General features: G+C 51.4%; 1 protein-coding gene across 2 annotated transcripts; it reads left to right on the top strand.

Annotated features, from left to right (window-relative positions):
* Positions 1 to 4603: 4603 nt before the first annotated feature.
* On the top strand, positions 4604 to 19541 carry Acvrl1 (activin A receptor like type 1). 2 transcript variants are annotated; one of them, XM_021183220.3, is made up of 10 exons: positions 4604 to 4737; positions 10673 to 10771; positions 11289 to 11534; positions 11734 to 11945; positions 12113 to 12212; positions 12927 to 13073; positions 13307 to 13582; positions 14155 to 14352; positions 17008 to 17138; positions 19244 to 19541. In XM_021183220.3, exons 2-10 carry the CDS (start codon positions 10708 to 10710, stop codon positions 19376 to 19378), a joined length of 1509 nt encoding a protein of 502 aa, XP_021038879.1. In that variant the 5' UTR covers positions 4604 to 4737; positions 10673 to 10707; the 3' UTR covers positions 19379 to 19541. The 2 variants fall into 2 exon arrangements, with proteins under 2 accessions (XP_021038879.1, XP_085687566.1); XM_085831440.1 differs by having other exon boundaries at positions 4613 to 4737; positions 10704 to 10771.
* Positions 19542 to 20281: the final 740 nt, after the last annotated feature.

Raw genomic sequence — 20281 nt, 5'->3', positions numbered from 1 at the left:
AAAGGCTTATTATATTATATATATATATATATATCCAATAATATAATATAACATAATATAATATAATTTAATAAGTCTGTGCCACCATACCCGGCTGTTTTTAAGGTTTGAGATAGATGAGTCTTTGGTTGGAGAGATGGCTCATCAAGTAAAGACACTGCCTGTAGACCCGATGACCTGAGTTTAATCCCCAGAACCCAGGTTAGAGAGAACCTACTCCCACAAGTTGTCCTCTGACCTTCACGTGCATACTGTGGTGTGCTCTCCTCTCAGGCGCACACACACACGCATGCACACACACATACAATAAATAAATATGATAAGGATGATATCTGAACCAGGGTCTTACTAAGTTACACAGGCTGGTCTTCAACTCACTCTGCAATCCAGGCAAGCCTTGGGATGTACACCCTTCCTACCTCACAGTCTCCCAAGTAGCTGGGATCTCCTATGCCACCATTTTCAGCTTCTTCCTATAATAAATTCTTACGGTGGTTTGAGTGAGCATGGTCCCCATATGTTCGAACGCCTGGTCCTCAACTGGTGGAACTGTTTGGGAAGGATTGAGAGGCGTGGCCTTGCTGGAGGAGGTGTGTCACTGGGGATGGGCTTTGTGGTTTCAAGAGCCTAAGCCAGTCCCAGTTGGCTTTTTCTCTACCTCATGTTTGTGGGTCAGTGTGCCAGCTCTCGGTTACTGCTCCAGTGCTGTGTCTGTCTGTGCTTTGCCAGGCTCCTCAGCACAAGGGTCATGAGCTCGCCGTCTGAAACTGTAAACTCTATGGTACCCCTTCACAGCAATAGAAGAGTAACTAGGATGCTTCTCATGCAGAAAAATTTTATTTCATTCTGTACTGACTTGGCTCACTCTGCTAACACACAGTCGCACCTGAAGTCTAAGCATGATACCCCCTCTCAGCGATCTGCCTCTCCCCAAAACAAACCAGACATGGGTGTGCAAATTACTCCTGCTGGAGGACTTTCCCATGTGCTTTTCTGCTGGTCTGTGATGTGTTTGAGAAGGCATTGCCGACCCATTCTACAGGAGAGGAAACTGAGGATCATTCAACTGTCCCAACGCCCAGCCTGGGCTCTTTCCACTTACTGTCCTCTCTTGCGGTCAGGTCGGCTGGTAAGAATTCGTGGCTTTGGAAGCGTGTGGGGAAGGATAACCTAGAGCTCAATGCCCTGTGGGGAAAGATAACCCAGAACTCAATGCCCTGCCTGGGAGCAGACAAGGTTAGACCAGTTCCTGGGAGCAGACAAGGTTAGACCAGTTTCCCAAGAGACACCAAGCTTCATGTCCATGCACCCCTATGACACCACATGGCCACCTTCTAACCTTCATGTTCCTCGTCCTGATGTGCCATCTCTTGCTCAAGGGTCCCTTGAGATGAGTGGCCTGATGGTTCAGGATGGGTGAGGGATGCGTAGCCCTTTCAAGGGGTCCTGAGGAGGAAGATGCCTTGGTGGTCCCAACTCTAGGGATGTGGAGGGCCTGCCAGCCTCTTCTCGAGGACCAGGGCTGCTCTCCAGCTTCTGGGATCTCCCAAAGCTGGACGTAACCAAGCTGTGTTTTGATTGACAGGTCTGGGACTAATAAGAATGTCATACAGGCTGAGAGGAGACTCCGGGGTTTTCTAGCTCACACCCTTCATTGTACAGAGAAGGAAATTGAGGGTTGAAGAGGTGATCCAGGCCTGGAACCCAACTCTATGACCCATATGATTAACCTTTGCAAGGCACTGTGGTGTTTGCTGCCTGGAACTAAAGACACCTGTCCCTTCAGGATTCCACTTAGCCCTCCACACTGAGGACCTCTTCCGGTGTTTAATAGATGGAGAGCTGAAATCTGCAGATATGTACCACCTCGCTTTCCCTAAAGGAGACCCACAACTCCCCTCTGTCATCCACCTTGTCTTTCTAGTTTGAAAAGCCTGGCCTTGTACGTGCCAGGGAGGCACCCTGACTACTGAGCTGCCCCTCTTCCACTCGAATTTCAGAGGAGCAAACCCCAGCTTGCTTCCTGCTTTCCCCCTCCTTTGATCTTCTCTCCGCCTACCCTGATGCAGATGGGGTACATACTTTGTAGGGCCTGGTACAAAAACAAAAATTATGTGTCCAAGGTCCAAATGCCATTAAGAATACTATGAAGAATTTCATGGTGGCAGCAACAGAGCACTCAAGCACGGGGCTCTGAATGGCTGTGCGTGCTTGGCCTTCATCGCTCTTGAGAGTGGGGCCTGAAACAGGCTTGGGTCAAGCACATGGAATCCTAGCTGTGAGGAGGTGGAAACAACAAGATCTCATGTTCACAGCCAGCCTAGGATTTTAGGGACCATTCTCAAAAACAAAACAAAATAAAAAAAAACATAGCACACAGTTGAGAACTTAATGCTGGTCCCCAAAAGCTCATTGCTCCACCTCTGCATCAAACCGTTGTCACCTGCCTCTAGAGAGGACCTCCTTGAGGTTCTTCAGACTAACTTCTGAGGATCAGCAGTCCTCTGCCTCACACCCTGCTGGGGGGTCTTCTGAGTCCCTGGATCTAAATTGGAATTCTTTGGGCCTGTTTCATTTTGTTCTGTCCTCAGAATATAGGAACAGCTGGGCCTTGTGAGTAACTAATTCTTGTAGACTTGGACGCAGTCTGTAATTCCTTTTCTATGTCCTCATTGGCCTGAGGCCCTAGTGCCTTCTCCAGCTCTTGTCACTCCTCCCACATCCCCCGCCCCCACCCCAAGCTTCCCGTGCACTAATGGGAGGCTTGGGTTCACAAGAACAGCCCAGGCACCAGCCAGTGTCCGGAACCCTAAGAAGAGGGGAAAGAGGCCACCCCTCTCCACAGCTTCTCTTCAACCTCCTAAATCTATTCTCTCCGTTTTACTTCACAGGCCTGCCCACAGAAACTCTCCAGTCCCCACTGACCCCCTCAGCCACTTCCCAGCTCTTGGCCTTACCCATGGTCCCCTAGCTGCTCCTTCCCAAGGAGGCAGACCTTAGACTTGGGCTGCAGAGGTCCCATGGGTCCTGTCCCACTCAAGACAGAGAGCCGCCGGCTGGAGAATGGAAGGCTGACCGGAAGCCATGGCATGTGGGAGGAAGAGTGGGTGTGAAGATGGTCCTGTATCCAGGCTCCCTGTTCTATAGAGTGTGACAAAGCGACCACCACAATCCGGAAAAGCAGATACTGTAATCCCATAGTACTTCCTATTGGCTGCAAGACATGGTCTGTCCTGACCCTGAAATTTGGTTGAGCCGGGGCTCTGGAAGGTCATGGGACTCACAGTTCAAGAAGCTGCTAGCATGTGGGGCTCAGGAGAGGAAATAAGACCAGTGTGAGCCTCCCGCCTTTCTCTCCCCCAGCCTCTATCCTTGCCAAAGGGTAGGGCATCTCTGCATCCCGTCTTGCAAAATCTACATGACAGGCATGACACCTTAGAGATTGCTTCTGTGTTCTCCCACTGGGCTAGGGCCACCCCTTCCCTAGCCTTCTCAAATATTAGCCCACAAACTCTTCCTTGAGGAACTTAGATAGGCACCATCCATCTCTTACCGTTTGAGAGATGGAATACTATGCTCATTAGTAGCAGGGAATTGAAGCCCCTGGAGGTGTTAGTGGGGTCACGGCAACTAGCCTGGATTCCCAGCTGGTGGAACTACTTCAAGGTCCACCACAAGGATACTCACAAGGTTAAGAGTAAAACTCAAGTCCTGTCCAGGAAAGCATAGATTTTTCACCCACTCCCAGCCTGTACTGCCGATCAGGAAGAGGAAGACTGCCCTGTCTTCCCCATCCCGAGCCCTCTGCCCAACTCCCCAGCCGCAGGTCCCAGCCTCACAAGGTTCCATGCCCCAAATTCTAAAGCTCCCCATCTGGTAGTTGTGCCCCGCCCCCATCCCATGGTTGGGGTCCCAGCCCGGCTAGACAAAAAGGACACGGCTGAACAGAAAAGACAAGGTGGCCTTTCCCTCTATTCTGGCCACTCCTGACCTGAGGGAGAGGAACAACTAACTGTCAAGCCTTGAGGCGCACAGACCAGACTGACTCAGAATGGACCTATCTAGGTTCCTTTAGCCCGAGGCTGAGCGTTGATGGCCAGCACTGTGGACAACGGAAGGGAACAAAAGTATTAAGGGTTGAAGGGCTGGAATTTGAAGGCAAAAAGATTTAAGCCAACTGGAGAATCCAAAGGGCGGAGCCAACTCTGGAGCAGACACTCCCAGCCCAAACTCAGCTTTCTGTGCGCTGTTCCTTAGGAGTGAGCACAGGTAAGTTGGCTGCTACCTCACGGGGGTCCCTCCCTGAAGCCCTCACGAATCTAGATTTCTGCCTCTGGGTGCACGCTACCCTCATCCCCTCTCCTGACCTAGAGTGACGCTTCCGCAGCTAGCTCAGTAGCCCGGGACCCCAATGCCCGGGTTCGAAGCCCGTCCCTTCGTGGCAGGGAGGGGCTGGGGTGGTCGCACTGGGTCTGCAGCCCTCTAGAGCCGAGCCCTGCTTCTGGGAGGCGTACTGGGCAATAGGAAACGAGTTATTAGGAGGGAGTGGTGGAGCCGGGCCAGGCAGGAAGAAGCTAGAATAAGAAACATTTTGCTCCAGCCCCTTCCCAGTCCCGGGAGGCCGCCGCGCCAGCCGCGCAGATCGAGACCTTTCCCGGCTCCACAGGCCGGCTCTGGACGTGAGACCCCGGCCGACTCCTGCAAGGAGAGGCGGGGGTCGTGTCGCCCGGTCCAAAGGTGAGTTGGAGTGGCGCTGGGCCTGGAAGGGAGACCTGTCCCTGGTCTCAGGGGACCCTTCCTTATGTGGATCTCAAAGACCTCTCAGAGGGCGCGTGGCAGGGTCAGTTTTAGCCGGGCAAGACAGTCAGCTGTCCCCTTGTTGTGGACACACACCTACCTGCTACACGGACCTGAGCGTGGAAGGGGGCGGGTCGAGCACGGGTGGGGAATCAAAAACTTTTTTTGCTAGGTATCCTGAGGCCTTTAGCTTCTCTTCCCTGCCGAGCTTAACTCTTCTACCCTTATCTATAAAGGTAAAATGGGACTGAAGGATTCTTCCCTCCTGAGCTCCAGGGTGCTCTGTTGACCTAGGAGCGACTTCCCTGCGGAACCTCCTCATAGAGACCACTTAACCTGGCACCCCAACCCTTATCTCTACAGGGTCACAGAATTCCCCCGCTGTGGGTGTCCTTGACATTCCCCTTTAGGGACTCCTGGCCCTTCCCCAGGCTGAGATCCAGGCAGTCATTCAGCCCTGGAGAGAACAGCTCTGGGCTAGCTGCTTTCTTAGGTCTTCCTTTGAAGGACACATTCCCCTGCTCACAAGCAACTTCTGGATGAGTTCGACTCCCTCTCTGACCCTTCTCGACTCTGTCTGTCTAGGGTCTTTCCTCTCTGGATCCTAACCACCACTCTACCTGGCCCCCGGCCTGTCTTCACAATTAACCGTCTTTGTTGTGGGTGGTTTTGCTCACACAGCCTATCAGATGGGAGATGACAGTGCCCAGCTTGTGGAAGAGAGGTCAGCTTCAGGCTTTGGATGACTCTGAGAAGGGTGTCAGTCAATGACATCAGGAGACACCACGGTTGGGTGGTTTTTATGTTTGTTTGTGTTTGTTTGTTTGTTTGTTTGTTGATACAGAGCTGGCCTCAGATTTTCAGTCCACCTGATTCAGCTTTAGCCTCTTTCCTGCCCTGCCTCAGGAGACTTCTGAGCGCTGGGATACCGGTCAGTGCCGGCACATCTGGCTGCCGTGGGGCTTGCTCCGTGCCACTTGCCACACAGTCGAGTAACTCTCGTGGGTCTCACCTGGGAAATGGTACTCTTCTTATGCCAGTCTCCAAGCTGTGAGACGTAGCTGCCACGGACCACCCTAGCCGGGTACGGGTCCCTGGGATGTGGGTTCTCGAGGCTAGGTAGGTAAGGATTTGGCGGTGACATACAGAAACAAACACAGAGGCCAGGAACAATACTCAATACTGCCAGGAGCATGCCTGTTCCTGGACTGTGAATGTCCCATGATTCTTACCTCCTTGCCATCTTAACTCGATGTGTCTCTGTGGAGGAGTCTGCAGCACTCTGACAAGGTCCTCTCCTGACCTGAGAAAGTTTTGTTTTTTTGTTTTGTTTTGTTTTGTTTTGTTTTAAGAAAAAGGATAGGGCTGGTGAGATGGCTCAGTGGGTAAGAGCACCCGACTGCTCTTCCGAAGGTCAGGAGTTCAAATCCCAGCAACCACATGGTGGCTCACAACCATCCGTAACAAGATCTGACTCCCTCTTCTGGAGTGTCTGAAGACAGCTACAGTGTACTTACATATAATAAATAAATAAATCTTTAAAAAAAAAAAAGAAAAAGGATAGAGAAAGCTTACCTGCCTCGAGCCCCACATTGAACCCCAGCTGCCACGGACCACCCCAGTGCTTGCTCAGGGCCAGTGTGTTGGTCTGTGTGCTGTATAGGAGTCTCTCTTTTCTGCAGCTTCCCCGTCAGAGATCTTAGTCACTTACAATTAACTGTGGTGTGAAAACAGTCAATGGGAATTTCCAGAACTAGGGGATATATATATGTATATCCCCTAGTTATATATATATATCCCCTAGTTATATATATATAGGATATATATGTAATATATATCCTTTATATATATTATATAATATATATAATATATATTATATAATATATATAATATATATTATATATTATACATTATATATTATTATTAGTTATATGTATTATATATATCCTAGTTATATATATATTACATATATATATTAATTTAAATCCATACTGTCTCCAGAGTGTAGTGAAGTCTCACCTCCCCTCACCTCATCGGTCATATGAATCATCTCTTTGTCCAGTACATCTAACCGTACACTTTACCTGTCCGTTAGTCACCTGGTAGCTGTCAGGGTTATCAGATTGATCGAGAAACCTTTATTTCAGTCATCCATGGTCTCGAGTGCAAGCTCAGGGGTGCTGGTGACTCAGTACACCAGGGAGAAGCTTTATGATGCTCCCTTTAAGTAAAAAGACAGAGGTCCTGGCTATAGCAGATTACTATGGGTATTGTAATTTCTTACTAATGTTGCTGTCTCCTGGGTCTAATATCCAAACTAGACTTCATTACAGGTACGTTATAGGTAGAGGGGACAGGACATGCAGTTGGGGTTTCACGCACCCAACGTGATTCAGGGATTCATCACCCTCAGATGAGGGGGAACCGTTGTGCCGTACTGCTTACAGAGGCTTAGGACTCTAACATCCAGGCTCTTCCATCCTATTCTATCACTATAGACTTAAAGGAATATGCAGGTGAATACCGAGACTGACTGCGCCCAAGAGGCCAGTAAGTGCACAGTGTGGAAGATAGCTGACTTTCCATTGCGTTTCCCCACCTTAGGATAATAATCACAGTGTGGCAGAGCCCTACTGCTGATAGAAACAGGAAGACTGACAGCCACCATCCAGGCTCACTCCTCTGAGGTCCTCACCTGACCCTCAGACACTGAGAAGTCTGGCAAGGAGTAGGTGGTTTCCAGGCAACAATATTGGGAGGAGGACAGCAGTCACTGACACCACCAGGGGGGCAATGTTGTTAATGTCTGCAGAGACCAGGACCACTTTTTGCCTCTGTGAGGGCCTCAACAAACTCTAGAGGAAGAGCAGTGATTGAGGAAGGATTGGTTGTTGGCCACTTAAGTTTACCACCACGCCATGTTCAGCACTGCTTCCTGTAGGATTGTGGCCAGGCCCCTGGGGTTCAGTGCCTGGTGCAGAGTGAGACCTCAGGGCACCCTGCCTGCTATGACTTCCCTGCGTCAAGTTGGTCTTTGAACATCTGGGTGATGTTTAACAACAGCGGTGACGCTTCCGTGTGCAAGAGATTTTTCATGTGCTTTTACTAAGGAGTCAAGGAGAAGCTTAAGACCCAGATTTACTCCCATGCCCACCTCATGCTTAACCCCAGATAGGACTCCGTTAGCTCTGTCACAGCTCCGGGGCTGGACCAGGGTGACTTCTGCTAACCTTTCCCTACCCTGCTGATGTTTAGAACAGATTCTTCTCACCCACCTCCATATTCACGCTCAATTTGCAGTGTCACCAACTCCCTGATCCTATATTATTCTCTTTCTTCCGGGAGATATAGGGAGGCACCTGGAAAGGAACTAAGAGTCCCTTCCATTTCTCCATCCATCCAGCGATGTCCCATGAACAAAAGCACAGGAGACAGATTTAGCTCAGTGCCAGACACATTTCTCAAAGCCTGGTGCCCACCCAAATGGATCAGAATTCCCTGGGGGGACCATTTACAATACATGCCTTCCCTTCCTTCCTTCCTTCCTTCCTTCCTTCCTTCCTTCCTTCCTTTCTTCCTTTCTTTCTTTCTTTTTTATCCCCTTCATTTTTGACTTTTGGAGTCATGTCTTGTCACATAACTGAGGCTGGCTCCAGTATCTTAAATCTGCACTTGGTATCCCCAAATCTCCTGCCTCCACAGTGCTGGATCACAGGCATGCACTGCTTACTGTACCCCACCCCAGTATGTTTCTTGCTTGTCTCAGACCGACTGAATGGAAGCCAGGAATGGCTGACAGACCAAGGGATCTACCTAGCTAACCCACTGCATGGGGTTCCAATACACAGAAAGGAGGCAAGTTGGGGAGGTGGAAGCTTGGTAGCATGTCCCAGAAAGATGTCTTGTTGCTAGCTAGCCAACTCCCATCTCAGGTAAAGTCTGCCAATAATGGCTTCCTGCCCCAAAGCCTTGGAACATGCCCTGTCTGCATTTATCCACAAAAGCCCTTCGGAGTCCTAACTGACTACTAGCAGGGGCAAGAGGTAGGAGGTCAGGCAGAAGCTGGGACACAGCTGCAGCAGTGCAGGTCTCTATTTCCTTCCCCGGACCGGGCCTCTGGGCAGAGGAAACCCAGGCAGGAAGGCCAGAGCCTCCACTAGCCAGAAAGGTCCACCAAGACCCTCAGCTTGACCCTAGACATCCTGCCCCCAAAAGCCTCAGCATCTTGGGTCTCCATTCAGTACCAAGCTTAGAGCACGGGCCTCTGTTGCATAACCAGTCCTTCCAGCCTACCAGTGTCTTCTCAGATGTGTTGGCTCCCTCACTGGGGATCCAGCCTGCACACCCTGCCATTCAGAAAGTCTGTGTTCCTGTCTGGCCCCAGTCCCTCTTGCTACAGGCTTAGCACTGTCTTCTGGCTCTGAGGCTTTGAGAAGGGAAGGGTGGCATAGCTTCTGAAACGATAGCTGGTTTGGGCCCCGGGTTGAGGGCTATCACATCATACCAGAATCACGACTCTTACCAGTGCCCATCAGACTTCTGGAAGAACAAAACCCTAGGCAAGAGTGAAGCCCAGGCAACTCTCTGAGGTCAAACACTCGGTGTCTAAGTATGTTTCACTTCCTGTACCACTGGCCCTCCCCCCAGCCCTTTCCCAGGACAATGAGAAGAGAGAAGGGGGCCCAGATGGCTTTGAGGGAGAAACAAACCTTTTATACCTAGTCACTATCAGGCTACTATAAGCCTGGGGATGCAGGTTGGTACTGACCCCACCCGCTCAGGACACAGAGAAGAAGGACCAGTTTGGGGAGAAGGCGTCTAGAGAGGGTATAGCACTCACCCTGTAGACCAGGCTGGCCTCGAACTCAGAAATCCGCCTGCCTCTGCCTCCCAAGTGCTGGGATTAAAGGCGTGCACTACCACCGCCCGGCTGGGGTCTAGACTCGTGTTAGACTCCTGTTACTAATGGAATCTGACAAGCCTCCCCTGGGTGAGCCTTACTCTCTCCTTTAAGACCAGAGCTGCATGGGAGGGCCACGAAGAGATGATACAGCAGGTAATGATGCTTGCTATGTAAGCTGGGTGACCTGAGTTCCATCTCCAGCGCCCACGTAAAGGCGGAAGGAGAAAAACAGCTGCACAGAATTATCTCTGACTTTCACATCTGTACCTTAGCACGAAGACCCTTACAGACAGACACAATAATAATGAATACATTTAAAACAACAAAACTCCCCAGAGCTGTGTAAGGTACCTACACAGACGTCACACAGTTGTCTCTGCTCCTGGTGGTCCCTTTAAACCCCGTCGGTCCCGCTTCCAGCCTGCCCTGAGCTCCCTGCTGTGCGTGACTTCAGCCTGTTCTATCCAGGCCTCAATCTAAACAATCTTGATTCCTGTAGCCGGCCTGGCGGGACCCTGAATGGCAGGAAGTAAGGACAAGAGCCTGTTTATGTTTGAAGCAGCCAGGCTGGGGGTGGGGAGTGGGGGCACTGGGAAACGGTGGGCAGGGGTGGAGGCTGGAGCGATGGGCAAACGGCTGAGGACAAGAGATGAGCTATGAGAGAGTCGTCCTTCCCACTGTAGCTCTGTCTGTCTGCAACCCTCCCAGCCTGTGTTCCCCTCTGAACGGTTGCAGTGGGCACAGAGCCCCATCCTCTCTGGCTCTCTTCATTTAAACACAGTTCTCCACCCTTTACCCCCAACAGATGGTTTCCATGGGGAAGTGAACCAGGACTTCCCTTGCAGGCCCCGCCCTAAAGTCAGTCGTAGGAGTTGGGAGGTGGCTTCCCTGCCCCCCCCCCCAAAAAAAACCTCACAGTGATTTCCTCTGGTAGGAGGAGACCTTGGTCACCACAGCTATCACGTTTTGCAGATCTCACCACATCTCTTCTCCTATCTCCAAGGACCATGACGTTGGGGAACTTCAGAAGGGGCCTTTTGATGCTGTCGGTGGCCTTGGGCCTAACCAGGGGTGAGTATGGGAGGGGCATCGTGGAAAATGGGGACCTGAATGGAGGAAGGCTATCTGGACTCAGCTCAGCTTTTGCTGGGGACTGGAACTGGGGGGTAGGGGGTGCTGAGAACAGGAGCCTGGCTAGAGGGGAGCAGTAGTCCTATAGACCAGCCACCACCACCACCACCACCACCACAGCTGTTCCTGCCTTCCTTTATATCTAAGTGACACTGACTGCCAAGCTGAGGCTCCTTCCAGGACAGCACCTACATCTTGGGTGGAGAGACTAATATTATTCTCTGGGAACAGGGAGAGCCTGAGAGCATGGCAGGACCTGTAGCAGGGAGAGGAGGTCCCAGTACAGACTGTGGACAGAAGCTGGCTTCTCACTGTCCACTGCCTGTGTGGCTAGGGACAAGGCTCCGAGGAAGAACAGTTAGGGGGTGGAATGAAAGGACCAAGGCGTGAGGGGTTGGCCTGTGAGAGCAGAAGGGATGAAAGAAGCTCCTGAATTTCTCCTGCCCCACCCCACCAGGAGACTTGGCGAAGCCTTCCAAGCTGGTGAACTGCACTTGTGAGAACCCACACTGCAAGAGACCATTCTGCCAGGGGTCATGGTGCACAGTGGTGCTGGTTCGAGAGCAGGGCAGGCACCCCCAGGTCTATCGGGGCTGCGGGAGCCTGAACCAGGAGCTCTGCTTGGGACGTCCCACAGAGTTTCTGAACCATCACTGCTGCTATAGATCCTTCTGCAACCACAACGTGTCTCTGATGCTGGAGGGTATGTCAGGTGGCTCGCCCACTCTTCCTCCTCTTCTTAACCCTGTCCCACCCCACCCCCTTTCTTCTCATGCCCCAGCCCACACAAAGAGGGAGGGTGTGGAGAGGCAGGATGCTGGGATCTGACTGTATGTAGTCTGGCTCAGGGTCAGGAGAGCTGGCCTGGTGGAGCTGGGACTCAATGTCCCCCCCTTCTCCAGCCACCCAAACTCCCTCAGAGGAGCCAGAAGTTGATGCCTATCTGCCTCTGATCCTGGGTCCTGTGCTGGCCTTGCTGGTCCTGGTGGCACTGGGCGCTCTGGGCTTGTGGCGTGTCCGGCGGAGGCAGGAGAAGCAGCGGGATTTGCACAGTGACCTGGGCGAGTCCAGTCTCATCCTGAAGGCATCTGAACAGGCAGACAGCATGTTGGGGGTATGGGTCTGGGCCAACCCGGGACCCAGGGTGGAGGGTGGGTGTGTAGACAGGAGCAACGGTATCAGGGGTCACCCATGATGACAGTGAGGACTAAGCTGTGATAGAGAAAAGAGAAGGCTGTGACTGATGAGGGTGGCTGCAGAGTAACTATTTGGTGTCCCTAGGACTTCCTGGACAGCGACTGTACCACGGGCAGCGGCTCCGGGCTCCCCTTCTTGGTGCAGAGGACGGTAGCTCGGCAGGTTGCGCTGGTGGAGTGTGTGGGTAAGCACTCAGCGGGCTGGGGGTGAGGACCAAAGGCTCCCATAGGGCTGGAGAGGGCAGGAAGCTTTCAGCTTCCAGGATCACAAATGGATCCAGCCTGGGTCAGAGTAAGACACTTTGCTGGGCAGAGAAATGGGTTGATCCTGGGCCATGGTTAGGTCCTTCTTCAAGGACATGGATGAGCTAATAAGCTAAGGGTAGCCCAAAGCTGAGACAAGATGTTGATAAAGGTATATTCAGGTTTGAGGAGAGCAATGGGGCTCAGCAGGTGAAGGTGATGGCCTAAATTCAATCCCTGGGACATATACGACAAGAGGAGAGAACTGTCTCTTTCAGGTTGTCCTCTGACCTCCATATGTGATCCCAGTTAGTGTGTATCACACACACACACACACACAAAACCACCACCACCACCGCACACAAATGACTAAATAAATAAATGTGACTTAAAAAAATTTTTTAAGACAGCTGTGGCGGTGGCACATGCCTTTAATCCCAGCACTAGGAAGGTGGAAGCAAGCAGATCTCTGTGAGTTCAAGGCCAGCCTGGTCTACCACAACAAGTTCCAGATCAGCCAGACATGAGACCTTATCTTTAAAAAATATCAGATTTTTACAGAGGGGATCTTTATAGCATCCAGAATTGGGGTGGGGTCTTCTAGGGCTATGTGTGTCTAGTATGTGGTCCTTATTCTTCCCTTGGCCATGGATTAGGAAAGGGCCGATATGGCGAGGTGTGGCGCGGTTCGTGGCACGGCGAGAGTGTGGCGGTCAAGATTTTCTCCTCACGAGATGAGCAGTCCTGGTTCCGGGAGACGGAGATCTACAACACAGTTCTGCTTAGACACGACAACATCCTAGGCAAGCTGGGGGGACATGTCTGTTATTCTAGGCCTAGGCATCTCAACCCCCTTAGCTCAGGAATAGAATACAACGAACTCTGGGCATTGATGTAACCCTGAGTGACTGACTCCCAGACCGCTTCGGCCTTCAGTCTCTGCTCCACTCCTTCTGTGACTCTCAGCCCTACCTTCCCCTCACCACTCATTCCTCCTGGGTACTTAGGTTGAGCCATCACACCCTTCTGCTTACAGGCTTCATCGCCTCCGACATGACTTCGCGGAACTCGAGCACGCAGCTGTGGCTCATCACCCACTACCATGAACACGGCTCCCTCTATGACTTTCTGCAGAGGCAGACGCTGGAGCCCCAGTTGGCCCTGAGGCTAGCTGTGTCCGCGGCCTGCGGCCTGGCGCACCTACATGTTGAGATCTTTGGCACTCAAGGCAAACCAGCCATTGCCCATCGTGACCTCAAGAGTCGCAATGTGCTGGTCAAGAGTAACTTGCAGTGTTGCATTGCAGACCTGGGTGAGTAGGCGGGGGAAGGGGTGGGGCTTCACCGGTGGGCGGAGCTTGCATGCTTGGCTCTGCCTGTTTCTGTAGGGGAGAGAATTGGTGCTTTAAAAATTTGTTTCCAAGCTGGGATTTTAATCCCAGCACTCGGGAGGCAGAGGCAGGTTGATCTCTAAGTTCAAAGTTAGCCTGGTCTAAGTAGTGAGTTCCCGTATAACCAGGGCTACATAGAAAAACCCTGCCTTAAAACGAAATGTTTCCAGTCCAGACTCTTCTCCAGAAAAGGGGCGGGGCGTCAAGAGCCTGTACCTCACCCCAACTTTTCTGAGAACATGGCTCCTCCCAACACACCTGGAAATTCTACCATGTGAAATGGGTATCATCATGCCGAGTCTTTGGGACCCTTGAGAACACTATAAAGCAACAAAGGCCACTATCTGAATTTCAGGCATCTCAGAGCAGGTCTCCCGTGCCCTGTTCTTCAATGTTTTTCTGTTTCCATCCTCACTGTATCTGACCATATAAAGCCTGCCTGGGCTCCACCCTGTGTGGGAGCCCTGTAGGACTGATAAGCCTAACACCCACAGGACTGGCTGTGATGCACTCACAAAGCAGTGATTACCTGGATATCGGCAACAACCCCCGAGTGGGTACCAAGAGATACATGGCACCCGAGGTGCTGGATGAGCAGATCCGCACAGACTGCTTTGAGTCGTATAAGTGGACAGACATCTGGGCCTTTGGCCTAGTGCTATGGGAGATCGCCCGGCGGACCATCATCAATGGTAAGAGCCCATGCAGATTTTGTGTGGTGTGTGTGTGTGTGTGTGTGTGTGTGTGTGTGTGTGTAGATATATGGAGACCGGGTTTTCTGTGGTGGCTGGTGCCCTTGACCTAAGGGTTTGAGGCTAGATCTTCTAGCTTTCTTTTAGTGCTATAAATAGACTAGTTCAGCACAGATGGACTTTAAGACTCTGAGTCTGTGAGGGTGTGGATGTGGCCTTGAAATCTTGAGTTAGAGACAAATTTTTTTTTCAGAGCTGGAGATAAATCGAGGTGGTAGATCATTTGCCAGACATGTTCAAGGCTGTAGGTTTTGATCCTGAGCATGGGGGTGGGGGTGGGGCAGGGAAGCAGCTAAGCTAGCAGTCATGGAGCTTAAAGATGTGTCATGATGTATGCTCTACCTTGTTGAAGTCTCCTATTTTGGTAGAAGTTGGCGTCGGTCAGTCGGATTGCCTGGACTTGGTTTCAGGTTTTGTCATGACAGGGAGTACCCAGCCTCTGTGTGCCTGCTTCCTCATTTGTGAAATTAGAAGAAAAAAATAAGTATAATTGTAGACTTGGTCCCAATTAAGTATTTAGAACAATATCTACAACCTGGTGTGATCTCAGTACTGCAAAAATTGTTCCAAGTTCAAGGCCAGCCTGGTCTACATAAACAGCGAGTTTCAGGTCAACCAGGGCTACGCAGAGAAAAAAAGGCCAACAGTACCTAGAGCTAAGTATTAGTGGTCATAATGAAAGAGTACCTACATAATATTATTCCATTTTCTAAAAGAGATGCAGGATCGTAGCTGACAGTCTTAAGTCAGGCCATCTGACTCTGGACCAGTGCTCTCTGTTACTGTGGTCCTGGTTTCTTTGTTCATGTGTAAGCTATCTGGTGTCTGTACTGCCTGCTTATTGCAACCTTGTTATCACAGTGGATTGCCACAGGAGACCATAACTTGGAAAGGCTGTAGAAGCACCCGTCTGTGCAGCCCTGTGCTGGCCTGTGCAACCCCTATGCAGCCCTGTGCAGCCTTGTGCAACCCATATGCAGCACTGTGCAGCCCTGTGTTGGCCTGTGCAGCCCTGTGCTCACCTGTGGCTGATGGCCTCTCAACCCTGGGATAGATGGAGGATCACAGGTTGACTGGCCAGCTAGCTGCTGCAATGTTACTCTCTTCGTGGGGCCTGTCTATAGCCAGGGTTGCTAGAAGTCCTGAAAGTTTTCAGACAATCCCTGGGGCATGACTAGAGCCCCACTCCTTGGGAACAGAGATGTTTTCATTTCCTGAGCATATACTAGGCCAGTCTTTTACAACTTCATTCCTCCTCAGTGGTCATCTGTAACAGCAGAGACCCAGGTGGCACCAGAGCGTCTCCCAGGGGGTTCTGATCCCTGGGCAAATATTTACTGCTGGAGTCAGGTCTAAGTGGCTGGAGTTGGGGAAGGGGTAGGGTACCTGGATGGCACCAGGAAGTAGGCTTAGTTATAGGCAGAAAAGGAAGGACTGATGGATTTGCCTTGGGCTCCTGGGGTGGAGGGGAAGCTCTGTCAGCCTCACACAGACTCCTAGCGCATTATAAACACTGTAATCTGGTGTCAGCCCCGGCACTGATTAAAGGCTCATTAGACACGCTCAGGCCTCTGCAAATCGCTGATTAGGGCGCTGGCGGCACAGGGGCAGCCTGGAAGCCCGCCATGGAGAGAACAGCTGCTGAAGGCTTCACTAAGGTTGTGGCCTACACGGTCACAGCAGCAGCCTGGGGTTGGGAAGCAGGAAGAGACATGGGGCTGCCTCTGACACCACAGGCACACCTTTCAGAAAAGGCTCAGGATAACTTGACATGGGGTGGGGACACAGTTGGTTGTGGGATCTGCAGAGACATGAGCCTTCCCTGATGGTACGCTCATCTTATTTGGACCAGGGAGTAAATCGTTTGTTTCCAGGAGAGGTGTATTTCTGTCCTTTGTTGTCCCGATTATGAGCCTTATCCAGTCCTACCTACCAGAGATGCAGCTGAAAGAGCAGAATCGTGCAATGTGGTGTTGGATTTCTGCCTTAAGTCCCAGCTCTGTCACTTGCTACTTGTTGATCGTTAAAGACAAACTTTCTGAGCTTTTGGGCCTACTGTTCATGACTTGAAGCTACAATGTTACAATCCCCACAGGCCACTGTGAGGCTTTCCCATTTAGCACTAAGGACCCGGACTGGCACATAGGAAGTGCTCTGTAACACGAGCTGTTAGTATAATCTGGCATCAGTCAGGGAGTGGTACCCAGGCCCAGGATGGAAGACAGCCGAACATGATGGAAATAAAATCCAGCCTGGGAAGCCAAAAGATGGGTTTCAAGTCCTGACTCTGCCGTGACTGGTTAGGCAACATGAATCCCGTGCTTCTGAGCCTAAGTTTCTTTATTTGTGACTCCGGTGGTACCACACAGAGATACCAGGAGGATGGACAGGAAAGCATGGAATGTGTTTATCACGCACTGGGGAAGTGTGAAACACAAGCAATAGTTCTGAGCTATACGTACAGTTGCTATGTTATAGGACAGGATCCCTCTCAGGAGTAATATAGCCAAGCAGCTAGCTCCAGGCAGTCATCCTCTGGGTGCTCTTTGGACTCCTTAAGTCCCAGTGATTGTCCCACATCCCTTGAATCCCCAGGCATTGTGGAAGATTACAGGCCACCCTTCTATGACATGGTACCCAATGACCCCAGTTTTGAGGACATGAAAAAGGTGGTGTGCGTTGACCAGCAGACACCCACTATCCCTAACCGGCTGGCTGCAGATCCGGTAAGGCCTCTGCTTGGGCTTGTGCTGGGGCGGGGCTGGGGCGGGGCTGGAGCGGGGCTAGAGCAGGGCTGAGGCTAGGGCGGGGCTAGGGCTGGGCTGAGGCTAGGGCGGGGCTGGGGCTGGGGCTGAGGCGGAGCTGGGCTGGCATGGGTGGAGATTGATTCTCAGCTGGAATTTCTGAGTTCTTGGCTCTACAACCTCTGATTCTTGGATAGATCGTGGGTTGTTCTGAGTATTCCCTTCCACACACCTGACTTGCGAATTCTTCATCCTTCTTGGACTGTCCTTCCAGTCTATATGATTTTAGAAACTTTCACCTCAGCTGCTTTCTTCTATCTGTTTGTTGTTGTTGTTATTGTTGATGATGATTTGGATTTTTTTCTCAAGACATTCTACACTGAAAGAAATTCATAAGCCGGGTGTGGTGGCGCACGCCTTTAATCCCAGCACTCGGGACGCAGAGGCAGGCGGATTTCTGAGTTCTAAGCCAGCCTGGTCTACATAGTGAGTTCCAGGACAGCCAGGGCTATACAGAGAAACCCTGTCTTGAAAAAATAAAAATAAATAAATGCATACATATATGTGTGTATATGTATACACACACACACACATACTCAGTCTCAGACATGTATGCACATGTAAGCAGACTCATTACACCAAGAAGACAAAACCTGTGAACCTGTGTTTTTAGCTCTTTTTTTGTTTTGGGGACAGGAGTCTTACTATGCAGTGCTGGCTGGCCTGGAACTTGCTATGTAGACCAGGCTGACTTCAAATTCAAGGAGATCCATCTATCTGCCTCTGCCGCCTAAGAACTGGGATTAAAGGTTTTCGCACCATGTCCAGTTCACTCCTTTTTTTTGTTTTTTTTTTTCTTAAATTATTTCTTCGCCAGGCATGTTGGTACACGCCTTTAATCCTAGCACCGGGAGGCAGAGGCAGGTGGATCTCTGAGTTCAAAGCCAGCCTGGTCTATAGAGTGAGTGCTAGGTCAGCCAGAGCTACACAGAGAAACCCTGCCTCAACACCCCAAACAAACAAAAGCAAGTAAACAAACAACAAGTTATTTCTTCTTTCGATTTCATACAAACATAATGTATTTTTGACCATATGCCCCTCATTATGTCTCACATCCTTTCCCCTCCCACTCAGCCCCTCCTTCTCTCACTCAGCCCCGCCTTCTCCCGCTCAGCCCCTCCTTCTCCCGCTCAGCCCCTCCTTCTCCCACTCAGCCCCTCCCTCTTTCCAAGAAGCACCTCCTTCTTCTCATTCTAATATTCCTACCAGCTACCTTGGTGCTCGGCCTACACTAAGACTCATATTTGTACTGAAAGATAATAAACATATATGTGTATACGTAAGAGACCGCATAGCTACCTTCCAGCGCACAGATGTATACTCACTCTTAGGAACCAGAGGAGGCAGGCTGCCATGTTCAGGGGCCGCTGCGCTTCCCAGGATGGGCTCCTTCTGGGAAACAGGCACTTTTGGGGCAATGCCCGCCGTTGCCTCACTCTCAGTCATGGCTGGTGGAGGGGCAGGGAGTCGGTACTCTGTGCACTAGATCTCAGGCTGCAAGAGGTGCAACACAGACTTGCAGGAAAACCCTTCACAGCGGATCCTGCCATGGGGGCGGGGTGGGGGACAGGTGCTCACCAGAGGCCGTGCACTGCGGTGTCTGTGGGCTCTCAAAGACCTCCACACCCTCCTATGCTCTCTCCTGCTTATTTTGCCACCTTCTTCCACTTCTCCCTCCCTCATTCTCAGCTCCTCCCCTTCCCCTCCCTCTACCCCTGCCCCTTGGTTTTTCAAGACAGGATCTATCTCACCCTAGCTGTCCTGTCTCTCACTCTAGTCCTGGCTGGCCTGGAACTCAAAGATCCTCCTGACTTTGACTCTTAAGTGCTAGGATTAAAGGTGTGCACCACCACCACCACCTGGCTCCATTCTCTCTCTTGCCTTGTGTTCTTCCTCCTGTCCAATACATGCTCTCCCTGTCCCTTCTCCTGCTATGTCTCTCAATACTGAGCCATGTCCAGGTCTCCTTTCCATCTTCCTGACCCATGTACCTCTTTTTCCTCTCTGCCCCTCTCCCAACCCCGCAGGTCCTCTCCGGGCTGGCCCAGATGATGAGAGAGTGCTGGTACCCCAACCCCTCTGCTCGCCTCACCGCACTGCGCATAAAGAAGACATTACAGAAGCTCAGTCACAGTCCAGAGAAGCCCAAAGTGATTCACTAGCCCAGGGTCACCAGACTTTCTCTGCCTAAAGTGTATGCTGGGGCAGAAGACATAGCCTGTCTGGGTAGAGGGAGTGAAGAGAGTGTGCACGCTGCCCTGTGTGTGCCTGCTCAGCTTGGCTCCCAGCCCATCCAGCCAAAAATACAGCTGAGCTGAAATTCGATCTGCCTCTGTCTGGGCTGCTCAAAGTGGCCGGCTCTCTGACGCCTGGCTGGGTTCCCCATCCCCAAGGCCAGCAGGGTACACCCACTACCACTCCCAGGGCAGGGTGGCCAAGCCAGGGAATCCCGGGCCCGGATCCTGGGCTTTCACTCTTCCCTACCCTTGGTCAACCTTACTGAACCGTTAGAGCTGCCAGGATGGCACAGGGCCCTGTCCAGCTTCAGCAGACATTCCACCTGCCGGGGCTCAGCCAGGGATACTCAGCAACCTCAGTGTCTCTCTGTGGGTGTTTATTGCTTCTATGATGCCTTTCAGTTGTCCTGATTAGACCCCCTCCCTGGCTAGTCTCTTGGGAGAGGCGGTACCTGACTCTTCCACCCTCTGTCCCCTTACCATCTCAGCTGACTCATTAGGTCATCAAAATCCAAGGGCTCTCTGAGGAGAAGGTCAATCATGGTGGAAGCGATCGACCCAGCATTGCTCCATTCGATAGGAGAGGTCTCCACCATCTTAGGTTTTGCCTCAATGCCCTCTGAGGTGTCTCAGAGCCTGATTTTCTTTGAAGCTCAGGCTGTGTGAAAGCTGAGTCTTGTCTATTATGCCCTGTCCCCTGTCACTTGAGTCAAGCTGGGGTTTGTAAATAACGGTCAGGGTCCAGCATGGTCTAAAGTGCCCCCTAGGCTAGTCTCCAGGCCCCACTTCTTGCCTTAAGCTATGCTAGCAGCCACCTCAGGACCCAGG

The sequence above is a fragment of the Mus caroli genome, unplaced genomic scaffold, assembly GCF_978045245.1.
Source record: "Mus caroli unplaced genomic scaffold, Mus_caroli_1 scaffold_16, whole genome shotgun sequence".
NCBI classification, from domain to species: Eukaryota; Metazoa; Chordata; class Mammalia; order Rodentia; family Muridae; genus Mus; species Mus caroli.
The sequence above is the reverse complement of the archived record's forward strand: the minus strand, read 5'-3'. Positions and strand labels throughout refer to the sequence as shown.